Below are 21,194 nucleotides of genomic sequence, written 5' to 3'. Positions count from 1 at the left end.
TGAGAAATCACTGGGATGATAATAATTAGTCAGCATATTGCCAAACTAGTTCATCTTTGGTCTCAACCATGTGGGAAATTGGACGTGCTTTTGCTAAAACGATGGCCAGTACCCATTTCTCATTCATAGCATAATTACACGCTAACACTTGAGCTCCTTATTGAAATGAATGTTGTTTTATCTTCATGTCCCATCTAGCAATTTGAAATTCTTGTTGACACTCTACTATCGCTGATGTTTGTGAAGGTAATAACAAATCAAACATCGTTCCCAACTTTCTCTTTAATAGTAACGCAGGTGAACTTTAGGTATGTCGCATGTGTTTTTGTAAGGTAACAAAAAGCTATTCACGCAATGTGATAACAAAACTTGCTCCTTTGAAGCTTTTAAAGAATGTTTCAAGGATTTTACAAATCCTTCAGTTGATCCATTGGTTGATGGATAATAAGATACTGATTTTATGTACTGAATAGAATTTATTTTGAGATAATCCTCAAACTCTTGTGAAGTAAGCTGAACTATTATTGCTAACAATACATTCTACTTTACAAAACCTTGCAAAAATTTCATCAATTTTTCCAATGATTTGTTCAGATGTAGTAGATCTTATGATAACTTCTGACCATTCTGAGTGTGCATTAATTATGACTAAGAATATATAACCCTTAGATGGACCAGGAAAACTACACGTAACCATTGCCATGGCATTTTACACCTTTCCCAAGGATATAAAGGAGAAAAGGTGGTGTATTTCTTATTTGATTTGACATTATTCCACTTTTTCATCAATCCAAGCATCTAGACCCAGCAAGCAAAAATAACTACGTGCTAATTTCTTCATCCGACTTCACTAGGATGTCCTTCATGTAGTTGTTCAAGAACTCTTCCAAGCAGTCAAGGAGTAATAGTCACTTGGATTCCCCATGCTAGACACCCACTTTGGACAGTCAACTCAAGTTTTCATAACACATATAGTTTCAAATCGGATGCGGACAATGCGCTCCAGCTATCATTCCTTTCAATACCATATCCATCACGTTCCTCATCACAGGATCATTTCTGGTATGTCTCTGAACTTGAGAAGCTGTCACAGGCAAATGATCTACTAGCGAAAAATAAAGAATATTAGCAAAACTAGTCGGTGGTATCTGCTCAATAGGTAAAGGTAAGTGTGATAATGCATCAGGCTTAGTATGGCACTCTCATTGATGATACTTTATATCATGTGAATATGCAGATAAGATCAGTGACCACCTTTGCAATTGACTAGCAGCTAATGATGGCAAACTTTTACGCAGCTTAAAGATTGTAGTTAAGGGTCAATGGTCAGTCAATAGTGTGAAATGATGACCATACAAGTAATGTTGAAACTTTCGTATGCCAAAAATTATAGTCAATGTTTCTTTTTCTAGCTGAGCATAGTTAAATTGAGCACTAGTAAGAGTACGCAAAGCAAAGCTATTTGTCATTCTTCTTCCAAAGGCATAATATGTGAAACAACTGCCCCTACATCATAAGATGACACATCGCAAGCAAACAGTAATGGCAGTTTTGATTAAAATGAACCGATATTAGGACTTCTGCAAAGCATCTTTGACATCCTTGTATACTTTCTCACATTTTGTTGTTCTGTCCTTTGATTGTTTTGCACTTAGCACATTATGGAATGGCTTCAATAATGTCGCTAAGTCAGGAACAAATTTGCTGTAATAATTTACTAAGCCTAGAAAAGACCTCAATTGCATCACATTCTTCAGACATGGTGCTTCTAAAAGAGGATCCATCTTGTTGGGTGCTTTCTTAGGCCTCTATTACCAGTAACCTGACCCAAATACTGCACTGGCATCTGGAAAATGTGCCATTTTTCATTCTTGATACGCAGACCATGTGCATTAAGACATTCCAATGTTGCTTTTAAATTATTCAAGAGCTCTTGTTCATTTGACCCTGTAATTAGAACATCATCCAGGTTACATTGTACAGCAGAGTGACCACTTAAAATCTGAACCACTGATCCTCAGAATAGGGGTCGTACACACGTTATTCCAAAAGGTAATCTTTTAAAATGAAAAATACCTTTATGAGTAACGATGGTAAGCAATGTTTGTGATTCATCAGCTTCAGTGTCCTGGGATGCGTAGTTTAGAGAGATTAGTGGGTATAATATGTAGGGATATGGGAGCAGGGTCTGGGTGGGATTGTGGTCGGTGTAGACTCGATGGGCTGAAGGGCCTCTTTCTACACTGTAGGGTTCAATGATTTCTATGATTCATCTGTACATATGCTTGTGAAATATTAATCTTCCTGAAATTATGCCCACCTGATAACTCAGCAAACAAATCATCAATTAAAGGAAGCAAATATTGGTCAGCACACAATACTAGATTTATAGTTGTTTTAAAATCACCACAAATACGAATTGAACTATCTGGTTTCATGACAGATATGAGGGAGTAACCCAGCACTTATTATAATCAGTATTAACAAGTCACACCAATTTTTATTTGACCTTGGGATGAATTGCAAATGCCACAAATCTTGTTTAGAAACTTTTTGGTTGGCTAGTAGGCTTTATCTTGAGTTTCATTTGAACTCCTTCATTGAGCCAAGTGTCCCTTTAAACACATTCTTGTATTTATCCGGATGTGCTGTAGGTGTATTTTGACATCGACCAATTTGTCGACAGCATCCAGTTAATCTTTATTTTCTCCAACCATGATCTCCCAGATAGTGCTGGAAAATTACTACAGACTACAATTTGTCCACTCTACACTGGCCATAATATAACCTACAATAGCACAATATCTTCTGTATATGTCCTTAAAATGTAGTGTCAGAAATCAAAATTAAAGCAGCACTAGTATCAACCTCCATCCTATTATGTCATCCACTTAACTTTGATATCACCCAGAATCTATTTGACCCAATGTCAGTTGGAGATTATCATCATATTTCTGAACATTGTCTTCTTCACAGTCGTAATTCGTTTCTTACATATTGTAAATTATTTTTGTTGAATTCAAGTTGCTCTTCTTCTTCAAGATACCCAGATTCATTTTCTGAATATTGCTGTCAGGGCAAGCTGGTCTAACTCAACAAGCTTTTGCCATGTGATCCATTTTGCTACAATTCTTGCATTGACTATTGTTGTGAAGTTGAGTAGAATGTTAGAATTTGGTGTTTGTAAAATTATTAAAAAATGTAAAGTACTAAAAGGTGAAAGTATTGCATGATCCCTTTAAAGGGTGCTTTTTTTGCTGTGATTAAATGTTTAGAGAGTTTAAAAAAATGTAGGTGCTATGGCGTCAGTACATAGGCTGAAACATTTGTATCAAAAGCTGAGGAGCTGGATTGCCTTGCTAACAGGATTCAGGTATTTGAATGTTTTGAATTCAGCCATCAGTTTAAATTAGCACTTGGATACCAGCAACCTATTAGATTTGAATTTGACGGTTTTGGCAACCTGCAACTAATAATATTGTGGGGATGTTGATACGTCAGCACAGGTATAAAAGAACAGGCAGTGGGAGAATAAGTAGACAAACAGCAATTGCCATTTGCCGGCTCAAATCTCTCAGATCAAAGCACCATCTCGATAGAGAAGGTACCAAAGAATACAGAAGTTCCAGACAGAGGAACCAACAGAGAAAGCCCAGAATATTGCAGAAGACGCCAAACCTGGTTGTAATTTAGAAAGTGACTAAAATTTCTATTTTTTTTGTTAATAAGTGGAATTGAATTTATCTAAACAGCATTCCATTAGAATTGTGTTTCCTTTTATTTGATTTGTTAATAGTTAGGTAACTTCTTCACTGTTAGTTAAATAAATTGTTACTTGTTGACTTAAAAGAGAGTGTCAAGTAATTATTTTAAATTAACCACTAAAAGTTGCTGAAGAATGGATCATACCACTTCGCACTCACTTTTCCAGAGTATGAGGCAAGGTGCTCTTCTTTGAGTGATTAGGTGGTAGTCCTCAAGAGGAGGGATCGAGCTCTGCTTCATAACAAATTGGGGGCTTAGATCCAGGAAATAAACAGTCCTAAATCTCCAGTCCGGGATTTGAACAGTCCAAGATTTTCAAATAAACTTAAGTGAGAAGCCAAAGGTCTGTTAACCAACTTAGAAAAGATGAATTTGGAAATTGAAACAAAAAGACTTCAAGTGACAGAAGTAAAAGTGCAAGATAGAAGTGACGGTGAACAAGCTCAGTGCAGCCAACTGCCTGGTAGGGATATATACAAATATGTCCGAACATTACCAACATTTGATGAAAAAGACACAGAAGCCTTTTTCATTTCCTTTGAGAAATTGGCTACAGATGAAATGGCCAGAGGAGGCGTGGGTAATGTTAATTCAAACCAAGTTGATAGGCAAGGCTACTAAGATGTTTGCAGCACTGTCAGAAAAGGTATCAGTAAAATATGAAGAAATAAAAAGGGCTATTTTGAATGCCAACAAATTGGTACCAGAAGCATATAGACAATGATTCAGAAATATAAGAAAGGAACCAGGTCAGAGTTATCTCAAGTTTAAAAGAATTAAAGGGAACAACTTCGATAGATGGATGAGAGCATTAAAGATTGGGCAGCATGGTAGCACAGTGGTTAGCACTGCTGCTTCACAGCTCCAGGGTCCTGGGTTCAATTCCCGGCTTGGGTCACTGTCTGTGTGGAGTTTGCACATTCTCTTCGTGTCTGCGTGGGTTTCCTCCAGGTACTCCAGTTTCCTCCCACAGTCCAAAGATTTGTGGGTTAGGTTGATTGGCCATGCTAAGAAATTGCCCCTTAGTATCCAGGGATGCGTAGGTTAGAGGGATTAGTGGGTATAATATGTAGGGATATGGGGGTAGGGCCTGGGTGGGATTGTGTTCAGTGCAGACTCGTTGGGCCGAAGAGCCTCTTTCTGCACGGTAGCGTTCTATGTTCTATAAAAAAGATATATGAGGCTATTAGTGTTATTATTCTGCTGGGGGAGTTTAAAAAGTCACTTCCAGAAGTGAGAAGAACTTATGTTGAGGAACAGAAAGTTGAAACAGTGAAAAGCGCTACAGAGATGGAGATGAATACACATTAGTGTATAAACTGAATTCTAACTTCCAACAGCAATTTCATTCCGTGAGGGATAGAGATTGGGAAAGAGAGAGATCCTTCAATGAAAAACAAAAAGTAGATCACACTGGGAACAGTTTACCACCTGTGAAAAAAGAAACCCAAGTGGGTGGAAGAGGTGAAAGACCACAGGTGTTTTCACTGTAAGAAGATGGGACACATAAAGACACAGTGCAGGTGGCGTAAGAAAGGCACAGGGATTAAAGATGTGGTAAAAGATATTCAACCACTGTTTTAACAGTGAATGAAATCTCAAGAGAAGCCAAGGAGCTGAAGGAGAGTGCACAGCCTAGACACAGGCTGGATTGTGAGTTGGCACCGAATTTTTTCAAAGACTTAATCTGTGTGGTAAGACTTATTCAGGTAGAAAGGGGGAGTAGATACAAAGTTAAAATATTGAGAGATATGGAAGCTAGTCTATCTCTAATAGTAAGAGATGGAAATGTTTGCACTACTTCTGAAATATTGTTCGAGAGAGTGGTAATCTGTGGAATAAATGGAAAGAAGAGTAGTGTTTCACTGTGTAAAGTAAGGCTGGAAAGTCCAATCAAGACTGGGGAAGTGATAGTGGGAGTGATGGAAAACTTAGCTATTCCAGGAGTACAGTTTAACCTTGCAAATGATATAATTAGATGATAAGTCAGAGTGATGCCCATTGTAGTGGAAAAGCCAAAAGAAAATCAGGAAACTGAGGAGTTAAAAGAAAAATAGCCTGGAATTTTTTCTTCACTGTGTGCTGACAAGATCCTACAGCCATAAATTAAAACAGGAAGGGTGAATAAGAGAGAAAGATGAAAGAGTTGATGTCCAGTTAGCTGACATTGTTTGATGAGATGGTAAAGGAAAAACCTAGCAGTAGAGAATCAGGCAGATGTGTTTACTTCTGAAAGATTAATGGAGTTACAACAGAATGATGAGCCAATAAAGGATTTATAACATGAAGCTTACACAGAAAAGGAATCAGAGTGTATTCCAGAAAGTTATGATCTTAAGGATAAAACCTTAAGGCAAAAATTGAGAACTTGGCAGGTTGGTGCAGATGAGAAATTAGTGGAAGTTCACCAGATGGTGTTGGCGGTACAATACAGACAGGAGGTATTGCGGGTAACACAAAAATTACCTGGAGGTCATACCAGAGTGAGGAAAACTCAGGCTAAATACAAAAGCATTTTTATTGGTCTGGATTACAGAAAGATGTGGTGAAATTATGTTGTACCTGTCACATGTGTCAGACGGTAGGAAAACCACTGGCAGTGATAAAAGCAGCGCCTTTGGTGCCAATTCCTCCATTTGAAGAACCTTTGACATGGGTTATAATTGATTGTGTAGGCCACCTCCCTAAAACCAAAAGTGGGAACCAGTATTTGCTAATTGAAATGGATCTGTCTACCAGTTTTCCAGAAGCAATTCTATTACGGAATTACCCTTTATGGATTACCCAGGGAGATTCAGTAAGGCCAAGGGTTCAATTTTACTGCCAAATTTTTAAGAGGTCATGGATAATTTAGGCATCAGACATTTTACATCAAGTGTGTACCATCCTGAAACCCAGGCAGCATTATAAAGGTGGCATCAGACCCTACTGGCCATGTTGAGAGTTTATTGCCAGGATTACACAAATGATTTGTGACAAAGGTATCGCCTTTATATTATTTGCTACTAGAGATGCTCCAAATGAATTGATTCAGTTTACACCATTTGGATTCATATTTGGACATGAAGTAAGAGCACGTTTAAAATTAATTAAGGAAAAGTTGGTAAGTATGAAGTCAGAGATCTGACAGTTGGATTATGTATCTGAGGTGAGAGAGAGATTAAACAGAATGGGTGAATTAGTTAGACAACATTTGAAGGTGATACAGCACCTAATGAAGCAAAAAGCAAATAAGAAATCTAAAATTTGTGCATTTGCCCATGGGGAAATGGTGCTATCACTGGTGCTATTACCAGTGATAGGAGATCCCTTTAAAACAAGGTTTAGTGGTCCCTATCAGATTGAGAAGAAGTTAAGCCAGATTAATTACCTGGTTAAGATGCCAGATAGGAAAAAAATGTATAGGGTATGTCACGTGAGCATGGTAAAACAGTACTATGACAGGGAAAGGGAATAGGAGGAACAGGTATCAGTTACTGCCACTGAGAGTGAGGAATTAAATCCAGATGATTTGGGTTTTGATGTGCCTCAGAATAAGTTGAATAATGGAGAAGTCCATAAGGAATGGAATAGGGTAGTGAGCTATCTGTCCCAGAAACAGAAAATGGAATTGAAAAACTTGTTACAGTGGTATGAGGAGGACTAATGACATAGTACATCAGGTTAACATTGGGAATGCTGTCCTGATAAAACAACATCCCTGTCTGCTTAATCCTCTCAAAGCAACGCAGGTTCAGGAGAAAGTGGAAGCAATGCTATAAGAAGATATCATAGAGCCGAGTCAAAGGGAGTGGAGTTCGCGGATTGTGTTGGTCCCCAAACCTGATAGTACTCAACGCTTCTGCATAGATTATTGGAAGGTCAACACTGTGACTAAATCTGACTCAACTAAGGCTGGAGGGTTGAGTGGAAAAAGTAGGACAAACTACTTACATCAAAGTTTGACTTATTTCATGCTTACTGGCAAGTACCGTTGTCAGAGAGAACAAAAGAAGTTTCTGCCTTTGTTACTCCAAATGGGCTGTACCAATTTAAAGAATGTCCTTTGGGATGAAAAATGCATCAGCTACTTTTCAAAGCCTATGAACTGAGTTGTTGCAGGATTCACTAGTTGTGGTGTCTACATAGATGATTTAGTGATCTTTCGTCATTCATGGAAAGATCACATGGGGTATTTGGCAGAACTCTTCGAAAGATTACAGAAGGCAAAGTTAGTCAGAAACTTGGCAAAAACAGAATTTGCGAAGGCGGAAGTGACATTCTTAGGGCACAACACTGGATATGGACGGATGACACCGTGAAGACGAAAGCCATCGAGGAATTTCCAAGACCAACCTCGAAGAAGGAAGTGCTATGATTTTTAGGACTGAGCAGATTCTGCAGGAAATTTGTACCATACTTTAGTAGCACAGTGGCACCATTGGCAGATTGGGTAAAAAACACAACATTTCAGTCGACAGAACAGTGCCTGGAGGCATTTGAGAATTTAAAACAGTGTTAACCACCGCATCTGTTTTAACCATGCCAAACTTTGTGAAACCCTTCAAAGTCGCCATTGACACCAACAATGCGGATATTGGAGCTGTGTTGTTACAGGAAGATTATTGTGGAATTGAAAGGCCAATCGATTATTTTTCAAAAAACTCAAAATCCACCAGAAAAAATATTTAACAATTGGAACAAAGAGTTATTGAGTTAATGGCCTTACAATATATTAATGTTATATTGCAAACAATGCATGTGTACTGATTACAATCCTTTGACCTTTTTGGAAAGATTTAAGACAAGAACAGCAGATTATTTTGTTGCAGTCTCATGTTACAAGCATTTAATTTTCAGAATCTACATGTTCTGGGTCATGAAAATGTTATTATGGATGCTTCATCACAAATTTAAAAGAAAAAAAATGATGCCATCTTTTCATGATGATGGTTCATTTCTTCTTAAGGTGGCAGTGTTGCAAAGTAAATTAGAATATTAGAATTTGGTGTTTGTAAAATTGTAAAAAATTATAAAATGTTAAGAGGTGAAAGTATTGTGTACATAGATCCCTGAAAGTTGGGAATCAGGTAGATAAGGTTGTTAAGAAGGCATACGGTGTCTTGGCGTTTATTGGTAGGGGGATTGAATTTAGGAGTCGCAGCGTCATGTTGCAACTGTACACAACTCTGGTGCGGCCACACTTGGAGTACTGTGTGCAGTTCTGGTCCCCACATTACAGGAAGGATGTGGAGGCTTTGGAGAGGGTGCAGAGAAGGTTTACCAGGATGTTGCTTGGTATGGAGGGGAGGTCCTATGAGGAGAGGCTGAGGGATTTGGGGTTGTTTTCGCTAGAAAGAAGGCGGCTAAGAGGGGATCTTATTGAAATATATAAGATGATTAGAGGTTTAGATAGGGTGGATAGTGATAGCCTTTTTCCTCGGATGGAGAAAGCTAGCACGAGGGGGCATGGCTTTAAATTAAGGGGGGGTAGTTATAGGACGGATGTCAGGGGTAGGTTCTTTACCCAGAGGGTGGTGAGGGATTGGAATGCCCTGCCTGCTGCAGTTGTAAATGCGCCTAGTTTGGGGGCGTTTAAGAGATCCATGGATAGGTTTATGGACGAAAAGGGATTGGTTTAGGTTAGAGGGTCATTGTTTTTTAACTGGTCGGCGCAACATTGTGGGCCGAAGGGCCTGTTCTGCGCTGTAATGTTCTATCCCTTTAAAAAGGTGCTTTTTTTTTGCTATGCTTAGGGAGTTAAAAAAAATGCAGGTGCATATGGTGCCAGCACACAGACATTTGTATCAAAGGCTAAACAGCAGGGTTGCCTTGTTAACAGGATTCAGGCATTTGAATGTTTTTGAATTCAGCCATCAGTTCAAATTAGGTACTGAATACCAGCAACCTATTAGATTTGAATTTGATGATTTTGGCAACCTGCAACCAATCATATTGTAGGATGTTAATATGTATCACAGGTATAAAAGAACAGGCACTGGGACAATAAGCAGAGAGACCGCAACTGCCATTTGCCCAGCTCGAAGCGCTCAGCTCAAAACACCATCTCAATAGAGAAAATACCAAGGAAGACAGAAGTTCCAGACAGAAGAATCAACAGAGAAAGCTCAGACTATTCCAGAAGAAGCCAAACCTGGTTGTAATTTAGAGACTGACTAAAAATTCTATTTTTTTTCTTAAACGCATTTACAACACAGTATTCCATTAGAATTGTGTTTTATTTGGTTTGTTAATAGTTTAGTTAACTTGTTCACTATTAGTTAGACAAATAAATTGTTACTTGTTAACTTTAGTGAGAGTGTCAGGTAGTTATTGTGAATTAACGATTAAAAGTTGAAGAGCAGATCGTATCACTTCACAATCACTTTTACAAATTATGAGGCGAGGCACTCCTCTTTGAGTGGTTAGGTGTTAGTTCTCAGAGGGGGATCCATCTTCATTTCATAACACTATCCTTGCTCCAACATTCACTCACTGAATGGCCCATTGTTGTACATCTATAACATGCTTGTTGCTCTTTTGACTTCTTATGAGCAATTCTAAAGTTGTGCACCTTCATTCCAGCACCAAATTGTGAAGCCACTATAGCAACCAATTCCATCGACACTGCAGCTTCTACTGCTGTCTTTAAAGCCAAAGCATGTTCAGTAAGTAATCTTCTTTGAATAGCCTCATTTTGAAGATCACAAACTAGATGATCGTGAAGCACATCTTCTAATGATTCACTAAACTCACAATGTTATGCCAGCTTTTTTAAGTTGCCCCAAGCTTTGCAATGCTTTCGCCTTCCACTTGATTCCTTCAGTGAAACTTGAGTTCAAAGATACGGAGGTTAGGTTGATTGGCTATGCTAAATTGACCCTAATGCCAGGGGGATTAGCAGGGTAAATATGTGGGGTTACAGGAATTGGGTCTGGGTGGAATTGTGGTCGGTGCAGTCTTGATGGGCCAAGTGGCCTCCTTCTGCACTGTATGGATTGTATGATCCTATGATAATCCTTCTGCAATGGTCAGTGGCTTTGGAGAGTAATGTTCTTCAAGGATCCTTCTCAAGTCATCATAAATTTTGATTCCTGGCTTTGCTGAATGAACAAAGTTCTGAAGCAAAATGTAGGTTTTACATCCTATTGTACTGAGAAAAACTGGTGTGATCAACTCGTTTGCAATTTTATTTGCTGCACAAGGTACTGAAAATGCTCTGCATTGGAACTCCATGATAAATTTTCTTCATTGAAAGGCCCAATGGATCCTAACTGATCTGCCATTTCACTTGTAGGCACCAGCAATGTGATTTTGCTCAGTACATTTATCGATTTACTGTCTTCCCAGTAGTCTGGATACAATTTACTTAGTGTATTTTCTGCATTCAATCTTTTCAAATATGCCAGATGCTGTCTGGACTCTCGCCCTCCTCTGATCAGAAAAACCCCCTCTTTTAAAATCGCACAGAATTTTGTTTCTTGCTGGAGTATTTCTGTATTGGCAATTTAAACTTTAATCCTGTTGTTGCTTTTTCCCAGCTTGTGAAGATGCACATTTTTTTCCTCTTAGGATCTTTTCTCGATGTTCCCGCTGAAACAAGATGCTGACTCATCGCCAATTTTCTATCTGTAATGTCCTAATTATGTTAGGGTTTGTAGGTTTTACACAGAAAGGAAAGTTGTAGTTTGTGCATGTAGATTCAAACAACAGAACGTATTTTATTGAACAGCTGCTCTGTGCACTGCATCAGAGTACAAAACTGAAAGTAAAACAGCAGCCTAAGCACACGTCCTATTGACATCATCATCAAATTATGTGATCAGCTTTTAAAGCAGCCTACACCCTTCTAAAAAATATAACATGCCATTCACACATTGCCCTTACAGCACCCACACCAACTCACCCATTATTCACAATGGGCAGAGAGCAGGACTCAGCTGAGATTAAACAAAATAGAGTTCCAAGTGATAGCTGCAGACTTCATTTTTTAAAACAACATTCATTCATAAAAAAAACTGCAACATTTAAATTTTTTCAATCATGTAATTCCTTATAACAACAAACATTTTATTCAATTGAATCATCCCCTGAAAAAACAAGAATTGAAATTCATAGTCCCACTTCAAGTGTCCATAGCCAGTTTAAGCTGTCAGTCAAACTGTGAACTGGCAGGCACCCTACTGTGACAATGGATGGTTGCAAAATGTGTCATTCACCTTAATCCTGTCAATCCTGGCTTGCATCAACATACAGAGGGAAAGGCAATAATTTTAATATACCCCATATAGTTTTTTTCAAAGAGCTAAATGCAGGAGTTTTAAATGTCTTTTTAGCTTAACAGCACCCTTTAACAGTTCATCTTGACTTTCTTGACAATTGTTTTGACAGTTTGAATCCACAGTTAGTTCCAATGCATTTATGCACATTCTATGCACATTCATGCCTATTTTTCAGAGATCTAAAAGAATATAACAAGGCTATGGGCCAAGTGGTGGCAAATGGGATGAGGTGGGAGATCAGATGTTTCTCACATGTCGGTGCAGATGTGATGGGCTGAAGGGTCTCTTCTGCGCTGTATGATTTTATGACTTCTCCCAAAGGAAAGCTTACCTTTCCCAATGGTGTGTGGCATCCAACAGTATAACTTTCCACTCAACAAGAATAGCTTATCTACAAATCAAATTCGTGGAGTTCAAACGAGCTCCTACCCTGTCTAATATGCATACACTGGATTTCAGACACCCCTCATCCAAAAACAACACAATGAAGGCAGTTGCTGATTTCTATGAATAGTTGCCTCTGTGAAACATGCAAATTCCAACATGCCCATTCCTGGAACCAAGAAAGTGGGAGACATTGTAATTCGGCTGGGAGGGTGGGGGTAGGGACATTCAGATTCAGGCCTTTTCTAAATTGATTCAAACCACAGGGTTCAATCCTTGGGCCCCAACTATTTACAATTTATGTTAATGACTTGTATGTAGGGATGTAAGGTATTATAGCCAAATTTGCAGATGACACTAAAATAGGTGGGATAGTAAGTCATAGTGAGGAAATTAGAAATTTAAAAATAGGTTTTTTGTATCTATTTGTAAAAAGATACAGTAGTACTACTGGGCAACAGTGGTTAGCACTGCAGGGACCTGGGTTTGATTCCTGGCTTGGGTCACTGAGTGGAGTTTGCACATTCTCCTCGTGTCTGTGTGGGTTTCCTCCGGGTGCTCCAGTTTCCTCCCACAGTCCAAAGATGTGTGGGTTAGGTTGATTATGCTAAAATTGCCCTTAGTGTCCTGAGATGCATAGGTTAGAGGGATTAGTGGGTAAATATGTAGGGATATGGGGGTAGGGCCTAGGTGGGATTGTGGTCGGCGCAGACTCGATGGGCCAAATGGCCTCTTTCTGTGCTGTAGGAATTCTAAGTCATATAGATAGGTTAGGTGAGTGGGCCAAAATGTGGCAGATGGAGCTTACCGTAGACAAGCATGAAGTTATCCATTTTGGTCGGAAAAATGGAAAGGCAACTTATTATTTAAATGGTGGGAGGACTTTAGGGTGCTTGAGTGCAGATGGATCTAGGTGTCATGGTGCCCGAGTCGCAGAAAACTGTACACAGGTTACAGCAGGTAATAAGGAAAGCAAATGGAATTTTGGCATTTATAGCTAAAGAAATAGAACACAAAAATAAGAAAATGTTGCTACAACAAACAAGGCATTGTTGAGACCACACCTGGACTATTCTGTACAGTTTTGGTCACCTTATTTGAGGAAGGATGGAGTAACGTTAGAGGCAGTTCAGAGAAAGTTCACTCGATTAATTCCAAAGATGAGGGTTTGTCTTACGAAGAGAGATTGAGCAGTTTAGGCCTATACTCTCAGGTTTAGAAGAATGAGAGATCTAATTGTGGTACATAAGATGATAAAAAGGTACTGTCAAAGTAGAAGTAGAGCAGATTCTTCCTTTTGTGCAGCAATCTAGAACAAGAGGTCGTAGATTAGAATAATAGGTAACAAATTTAAAACAGAGATGAGGAGAAACTACTTCTCTCAAAGGGTGAATCTATGGAATTCACTACCCCAGTGTGCTGGGATACTGAGTAAAATTAAGGAGGAGTTGGATGGACTAGTTGTTAGTAATGGGTTGAAGGGTTATGGAGAACTGGTAGAAAAGTAGAGTTGAGGCTAGACAAGATCAGCTATGCTCATATTGAATAGTGTAGCAGGCTTAAGGGAATGAATTGCCTATTCCTGCTCCAAGCTTTTATATTCTTCTGCCATTTTGCTCACAACTTTCTATTGTGGCAAAATCCAGACACAAAATATCTCTCATGGTAAAAATGGGGGTGGGAGTGGATAATAATATAAAGGAGGTAGTGTTGGAAGGAAGGGCCCTAATTCCTTCTGCGTCTCAGCCGTCCCCGTGATGTGACTTTTCCGGTACCAGAGTCACGTCCAGCAGCAGATGCCTCTGCACTGGGCTGTTGCTGGCTAGAAGATGTAGGCACTACAATCTGAGACAGAATCTGTCTCATTTCATTTAAAGTTTCATTGCTTCTTTGCAGAAGCTGACAAAGAAACTCATTCTGCTGTTGAAGAATCTCATTGTTTCTTTGTAGATGCTGGTTTTGAATCTCATTCTGCTGTCTCAGAACCTCATTCTGCTGCTGGAGAATCTCGTTGTTTCTTTGCAGATTCTGGCTAACATCCATTTTAAATTCAGTCAAAGTTTGTTGAAGCAAATTAGAAGTGGCTCGATAATTCTCTGTGCTTTGAACCTGTTCCTGATATAAACGCTTACGAAATTTCAGATCATCTTCATTTTCTTCCCCAGCAGCATGAGCCTGATGTAATCCATGTGCTCGTGGAGATAGTGGAGCTTCTGCTCCCAAAGCCAAAGGTTCCTCACCTCCGGAAGGTTCTGAGTACCCTCCCTCCATCACAGCAGCCAGAGCATCACAGGCCTCCTCCTTCACAACCACAATATTTAACTTGAACTCATCAACACTACCCTCCAAGTCAGACACCTTACCCTCCTGACATTCCTCTTCCTCCTCCACTGCAGCTGTTATGCCCCATTGCTGTGAGGTATTCACCTCCGTCCCTTCCTCATTAGCCCTTTCCAGAATCTCAGACGCTGCTGCCAACTCTCCTCCATCACCATCTAATGTGTCCATGGACAGCTGTGAATCTGTCAGAGGAAGAAAATCACAATTATTATTTGTCATGTAAATTAACTCTCCTCCTGATGGTTTAAACAATGACATCACCCTCACTTATCCCCACATCTGATCCACCACTGGTTATCGTAGGGTTGGAGAGGCCAAACAACTTGTATGCTATAGCGTTTCAAGTGGTGATCTAAATGCTTCTTAAATGTTGAGAGAGTTCCCACTTCCACCACCCTTTCAAACAGTGAGTTCCAGATTCTCAAAATCCTCTGGGTGAGACAGTTTTTCCTCAAATTCCCCTCTACATCTCCTGCTCCTTACCTTAAATCTATGGCCTGTTATTGACCCCTTTACTATGGGGAAAAATTTATTCCTCTCTACCCTGTGTCCCGCATAGTTTTGTTCCTCAATCGGGTCCTTCCCCAGCCTTCACTGCTCTAAGGAAAACAACCCCAACCTAACCAGCCTCCCTTCATAGGTGAAGCGCTCCAACCCAGGCAACATTCCGTTAAATCTCCTTTAAACCCTTTCTAGTGCAATCACATCCTCCCTTGACATGTGACCAGAACTGCACACTGTACTGTAGCTGTGGCCTGAGTGTTATGCAGCTTCATCATAATCTCCCAACCCTTATATTCTGTGCCTAGGCTAATAAAGGCACATATCCCATATGCTTTCTTCACCACCTAATCTACCTGTCCTGCCCTTCAGGGGTCTTTGGACATGCAGCCCAAGGTCCCTTTCATCCTCTGTACTTCCTAGAGTCCTACCGTTCATTGTGTTGATGTACGCAACCCGCTCTTCAGTCAACAAGCGCTCCTGGGTATTATGGCCCAGCTTTACCTAAAGGAAGAAATGAAAATGAAAAAATCATGGTCCAGACTTCGCTGTGCTGAATTGCAACACATTTTCTAAGTGATGGAGACAACTTTCAGCCTGCACCCAGGGGACTTAGAGATCAATCTCAACTGGGAAGTTGTGCGTGGAGTCCGAAGAGATAGGAGAGGTGCTAAATGAATATCTTTCGTCAGTATTCACACAGGAAAAAGACAATGTTGTCAACAAGAATACTGAGATACAGGCTATTAGGCTAGACAGGATTGAGGTTCATAAGGAGGAGGTGTTAGCAATTTTGGAAAGTGTGAAAATAGGTAAGTCCCCTGGGCTGGACGGAATTTATCCTAGGATTCTCTGAGAGACTAGGGAGGAGATTACAGAGCCTTTGGCTTTGATCTTTATGTTGTCATTGTCTACAGAAATAGTGCCAGAAGACTGGAGGATAGTAAATGTTGTCCCCTTGTTCAAGAAACGGAGTAGAGACAACCCTGGTAACTCATAGAATCATAGACCAGGGAGCCTTACTTCTGTTATGGGTAAAGTTTTGGAAAGAATTATAAGAGATAGGATTTATAATCATCTAGAAAGGAATAATTTGATTAGGGATAGTCAACATGGTTTTGTGAAGAATAGGTCATGCCTCACAAACTTTACTGACTTCTTTGAGAAGGTAACCAAAGAAATGGATGAGGGTAAAGCAGTTGATGTGGTGTATGTGGATTTCAGTAAAGCATTTGATAAGGTTCCCCACGGTAAGCTACTGCAGAAGATACAGAGGCATGAGATTGAGGGTGATTTAGCAGTTCGGATCAGAAATTAGCTAGCTGTAAGATGACAGGAGGTGGTGGTTGATAGGAAATGTTCATCCTAGAGTTTAGTTACTAGTGGTGTACTGCAGGGATCTGTTTTAGGGCCACTGCTGTTTGTCATTTTTATAAATGACCTGGATGAGAGCGTAGAAGGATGAATTAGTAAATTTGTGGATGACACTAAAGTCGATGGAGTTGTGGACAGTGTGCAAGGATGTTGCAGGTTACAGAGGGACATAGCTAAGCTGGGCTGAGAGTGGCAAATGGAGTTTAATGTGGAAAAGTGTGAGGTGATTCACTTTGGAAGGAGTAAAAGGAATGCAGAGCACTGGGCTAATGGTAAGATACTTGATAGTGTGGATGAGCAGAGAGATCTCAGTGTCCAAATGCATAGATCCCTGAAAGATGGCACTCAAGTTGATAGGGTTGTTAAGAAGGCATATGGCGTGTTAGCTTTTGTTGGTAGAAGGATTGAATTTCGGAGCCATGAAATCATGTTGCAGCTGTACAAAACTCTGGTGCGGCTACAACTGGAGTATTGTGTACAGTTCTGGTCGCCGCCTTACAGGAAGGATGTGGAAGCATTGGAAAGGGTGCAAAGGAGATTTACCAGGATGTTGCCTGGTGTGGTGGGAAGGTCTTATGAGGAAAGGCTGAGGGACTTGAGGCTGTTTTCATTAGAGAGAAGGTTAAGAGGTGATTTAATAGAGACATATAAGATGATCAGAAGCTTAGATAGGGTGGACAATGAGAGCCTTTTTCCTCAGATGGAGATGGCTAGCATGAGGGGACATAGCTTTAAATTGAGGGGTGATAGATATAGGACACACATAAGAGATAGGTTCTTTACTCAGAGAATAAAAGAGTGCGGAATGCCCTGCCTGCAACAGTAGTGGACTCGCCAACATTAAGGGCATTTAAATGGTCATTGGATAAACATGTGGATGATATTGGAATATGTAGGTTAGATGGGCTTTGGACTGGTTTCACAGGTTAGTACAACATTGAGGGCCGAAGGGCCTGTACTGCGCTGTAATGTTCTATGTTCTATCTTATGGCAAAGTCAGAGCCATCTCCAAGACAACTGCATTTCACAAAAACTCATAAGTAAAAAAACATATTGCAATCTTTCTGTATTGTCAATTGAAAGGGTAGGATTTGAAGTTTCAGAAATTGACATATATATATTTAATATTCAGATTTATTGCCATTCACAGGGAAGCTTGTGCATAAGCAGTAGCTTTAAGACGTATTCATGTCTTCTTTTGGTGATGTTTGGAGATCTGGTCAAAGATTAAATTGACCTTTTTGAAACGATTTGACTGATCGTGGGAGAGGTTGGAGACAGACACTGCTGAAACAGACAGTGCTTTGGAAGGATAACTCCCCTGTGTGAGCACTGGAGAGTAAACACAGCCAACTCTCAGTGTAACGGAAGCAGGTAAGCCACATTGTGAATATGCTGATGTCTGTGGAGGTCTGATGACTGTGAGAATGATTTGTTGCACACCTTGCAATGTGAATGGTTCCACGCTGGTGTGAATGCATGGATCTGCGTGCAGGGTCGATTACTTAGGAATCATTTGTTATGTACCTTACATGTCAATACGTCGATGAATGCAGAAGCCTGTTAGTCCAAGAATAATTAGTCACATACCTTGTATGGGAAGGGTTTCTCTCCTGTATGAAGGCATTGGTGTTTACGGAGGGTCAATGGCCACGAGAATGATTTGCCACACACCTCGCACTTGAAGGGTTTCTCCCCTGTGTGAATCCTCTGGTGTGATATAAGATGGGAGGGTCGGCTGAAAGCCATCTCACAAACATCACACTTGAAGCGTCTCCCTTTCGCCCCTGTGTGAATACTTTGGTGTTCACGCAGGTTTGATAACCACGAGAAGGATTTGTCACACACCTCGCATTTGAAGTGTTTCTCCCCTGTGTGAGTTTGTTGGTGTTTACGGAGAGTCGATGACACCGCGAATGATTTGTTACACACCTCACACGTGAAGGGTTTCTCTCCTGTGTGAATCCTCTGGTGTGACAGAAGATGGGAATTTCGGGTGAAAGTCATCGCACAAACATCACACCTGAAGAGTTTCTCCCCTGTATGAAGGCGTTGGTGCTCAGTGAGGCTTGATAATCGCGTGAATGACTTGTCACACAACTCGCACTTGAATGGTTTCTCCCCACTATGAGTCCTCTGGTATGATAGAAGATGGTAGGATCGAGTGAAAGCATTCTCACTAACATCACACCTGAATGGTTTCTCTTCCATGTGGCTGCTTTCTTGCTAATGGTGATTTTTAATAGATGGATCGTAGGAGATATTTTGAGCCCGTGGAGTTCCCCGAATAAACTTATACTTGAGCAGCCTCTAGCCTTTAGGAAGTCAGTGGTTCATCCGGATTGATGAATGATTGAAACTCTCACCAGACTAGGAGCACACCCACACTTCTTCCCAGCCTTACCCTGACCATTCGCACACAGACGATCCTTCAGAAAGGTTGGTTCAAATGGAATGCTCCACACTAATGACCAGTTTCAGATCTGAGATCAAAAATCTTCTGACCCAATTAATTTCCAGATGACGGTTTTACTGCCCAACCTTCTCTGTGTTCTGCAATGCTATAAAAGCACTGGATGTCATACCACAGTTGCTCCTTGTATGGTGGTCAGGATCTATCTGCAGACTCTATCCTGTCTGTACTTTTTGGGCGATACGGTGCAAAGTTTCTGTAAAACAGGAAAAGGAAACGTGATTTCCTCCAATGCCAAAGGGGCTGACTCCTCAGTTGGAGACTGTTCCACAGTGACTGCCAGTGTATTATTCCACTGTGCAGAGGGATATGATCTACCTCCTTTCTTTCTCGTCATTTGACTGTCAAACGCCCTCTCTTTCCTGCAGGAACTCTGGACAGTGACCAAGCTCAGACAATGAGGCTACTTTCTTTCCTCACCCAGACCCTCATTTTCTCAGGCACTATGAGGGCAACGGAAAGGGTGGAGTGTAAAATGGGCTATCAATTCACTGTGGACTCAAGTTATGCTGGAAAAGACAGTTTTACCCTTACACCATGTGTTTGATATAAAAACACTCAGGGGAAATGTTAATTCAACTGAGATTTTGAAATTCCTCCCTTTTTTTTCAAATTATTTAAAGAAAACACACTAGGCAGGAAGTGCTAGAAGCTAAGGAAAATATTGCTTCAGTGTCGCTGATTGAAGGGTTCTGGTTTATCCTGGGAAATGCAATCACTTAGACTGCACATCCCAAATTCAGCTCTCACACCCCAGCACTGGGCAAAACTGTCAAATTCAAACCCAGGCTTCTGGAAAAGGCCGAGGCCTTCAGGTAAAATCTTTAAAGAAGACATTTAAATAAATGTGTCCCTAGCCCTTTCGGACGATCACACCTCACCTTCTCATTATCGGTAATGACCCAATTCCAGCCCCGCCCACGTGTCAGCCACTCGGGCCGTCTCACTCACTTCCAGCCTCACTCACTGCAGCTGCCTCACATTCCACCTCCCGAACGCTGGGCGCCAACCGCCGCTGCGCGCGGCAGAACTACAACTCCCATCAGGCACCGCGGGCCGGCTCTTTTCCCTGATTCCACACTGCCGCTCCTCACTGCGCAGGCTCCGGGGCCACAGGCAGCATGGGTAATGTAGTTCTCTAACTAAAACAAAAACAGAGAATGCTGAAAAATCTCAGCAGGTCTGGCAGCATCTGTGGAGAAAGAATAGAGCCAATGGATTTTCATTTCCTCTTTCTGCATCGCTCCGCTGCCTCTTCACTCCCGGATCCATTCTCCAGCCTCACTCACTGCAGCGCGGACAGACTTTATACTTGTTCAGTGTGGACGTGGACTCGACTGATTGACCTGGGGAGGTTCAAATCTTACCAAACTAGGGAGAGTCTGGGTGGGCAGACTGGATAAGACGAGAAGAGGTTCAATTATTCCTCTGATCAAGAACATCACTGGTATGGTGACACACAGGGAAAGGCCGTTCAGCTGTCCAGGTGTAAGAAGGGATTCAGTCAAATTTTCAAATATGTTGAGATACCCTTCACCTGCTCACATTGTGGGAAGAGATTCCCTGAATCTTCGATCCTGTTGAGACACTAGTGAATTCATACCAGGGATTCACTTAGTCATCCAACCTGGTGGGACACTCGCTCACATGTGACTGAACTGCTCCAGTTCTGCAGTTATTACTGGCATTAATCAGAGTCTGGAACTGGAGTATGTGTTTTTGTGAGATTTGGGCACTGTTGATGCTGTTGCAGGCTGACCGTAGTACTCAATTACCACGGTAACTGGGCTGCAGTTGACAGAATTTACATTTATATGGTGAATTTCGCAATTGTAGGATATCTTTCAGTGCTAGCGTAAAGGAGATAGAGTTATGGACACTATCCCCAAGATGTTCTCCCACTGAGAGATCTGATACCTGTCCAGGTTCATTAGCCAGTACCAGATCGAGTACAGCTTCTCCTCTTGTAGGCTTGTCCACATACTGTGTCAGGAAACCCTCCTGAACACACCTAACAAACTCCTCCCCATCCAAACCCCTTACCCTAGGGATATTCCAAATCGATGTTTGGGAAATTAAAGTCTCCTATCACGACA

At 40.9% G+C, this 21,194-nt stretch overlaps 1 protein-coding gene across 6 annotated transcripts in view; it reads right to left on the bottom strand.

The window, feature by feature from the left end:
* Positions 1-20,118, bottom strand: part of LOC145348013 (uncharacterized) — an 80,275-nt gene extending 60,157 nt beyond the window's left edge. For 2 of the 6 annotated variants that reach the window (XM_080196116.1, XM_080196115.1), the window contains exons 1-4: positions 19,980-20,118; positions 18,216-19,294; positions 15,683-15,755; positions 14,774-14,932 (exon numbers count right to left, since the gene is read on the bottom strand). In XM_080196116.1, coding sequence (XP_080052242.1) covers positions 14,774-14,932; positions 15,683-15,755; positions 18,216-18,836 — 853 coding nt within the window. In that variant the 5' untranslated portion in view covers positions 18,837-19,294; positions 19,980-20,118. Of the gene's footprint in view, positions 1-5; positions 1,106-11,441; positions 14,933-15,682; positions 15,756-18,215; positions 19,295-19,979 lie in introns of those variants that run through there. The other 4 variants (XM_080196117.1, XM_080196118.1, XM_080196113.1 and 1 more) reach the window with 4 other exon arrangements.
* Positions 20,119-21,194: the final 1,076 nt, after the last annotated feature.

Source organism: Carcharhinus amblyrhynchos, chromosome 9 (assembly GCF_965287045.1).
Source record: "Carcharhinus amblyrhynchos chromosome 9, sCarAmb.v2.hapA, whole genome shotgun sequence".
Classification (NCBI taxonomy): Eukaryota; Metazoa; Chordata; class Chondrichthyes; order Carcharhiniformes; family Carcharhinidae; genus Carcharhinus; species Carcharhinus amblyrhynchos.
The sequence above is the reverse complement of the archived record's forward strand: the minus strand, read 5'-3'. Positions and strand labels throughout refer to the sequence as shown.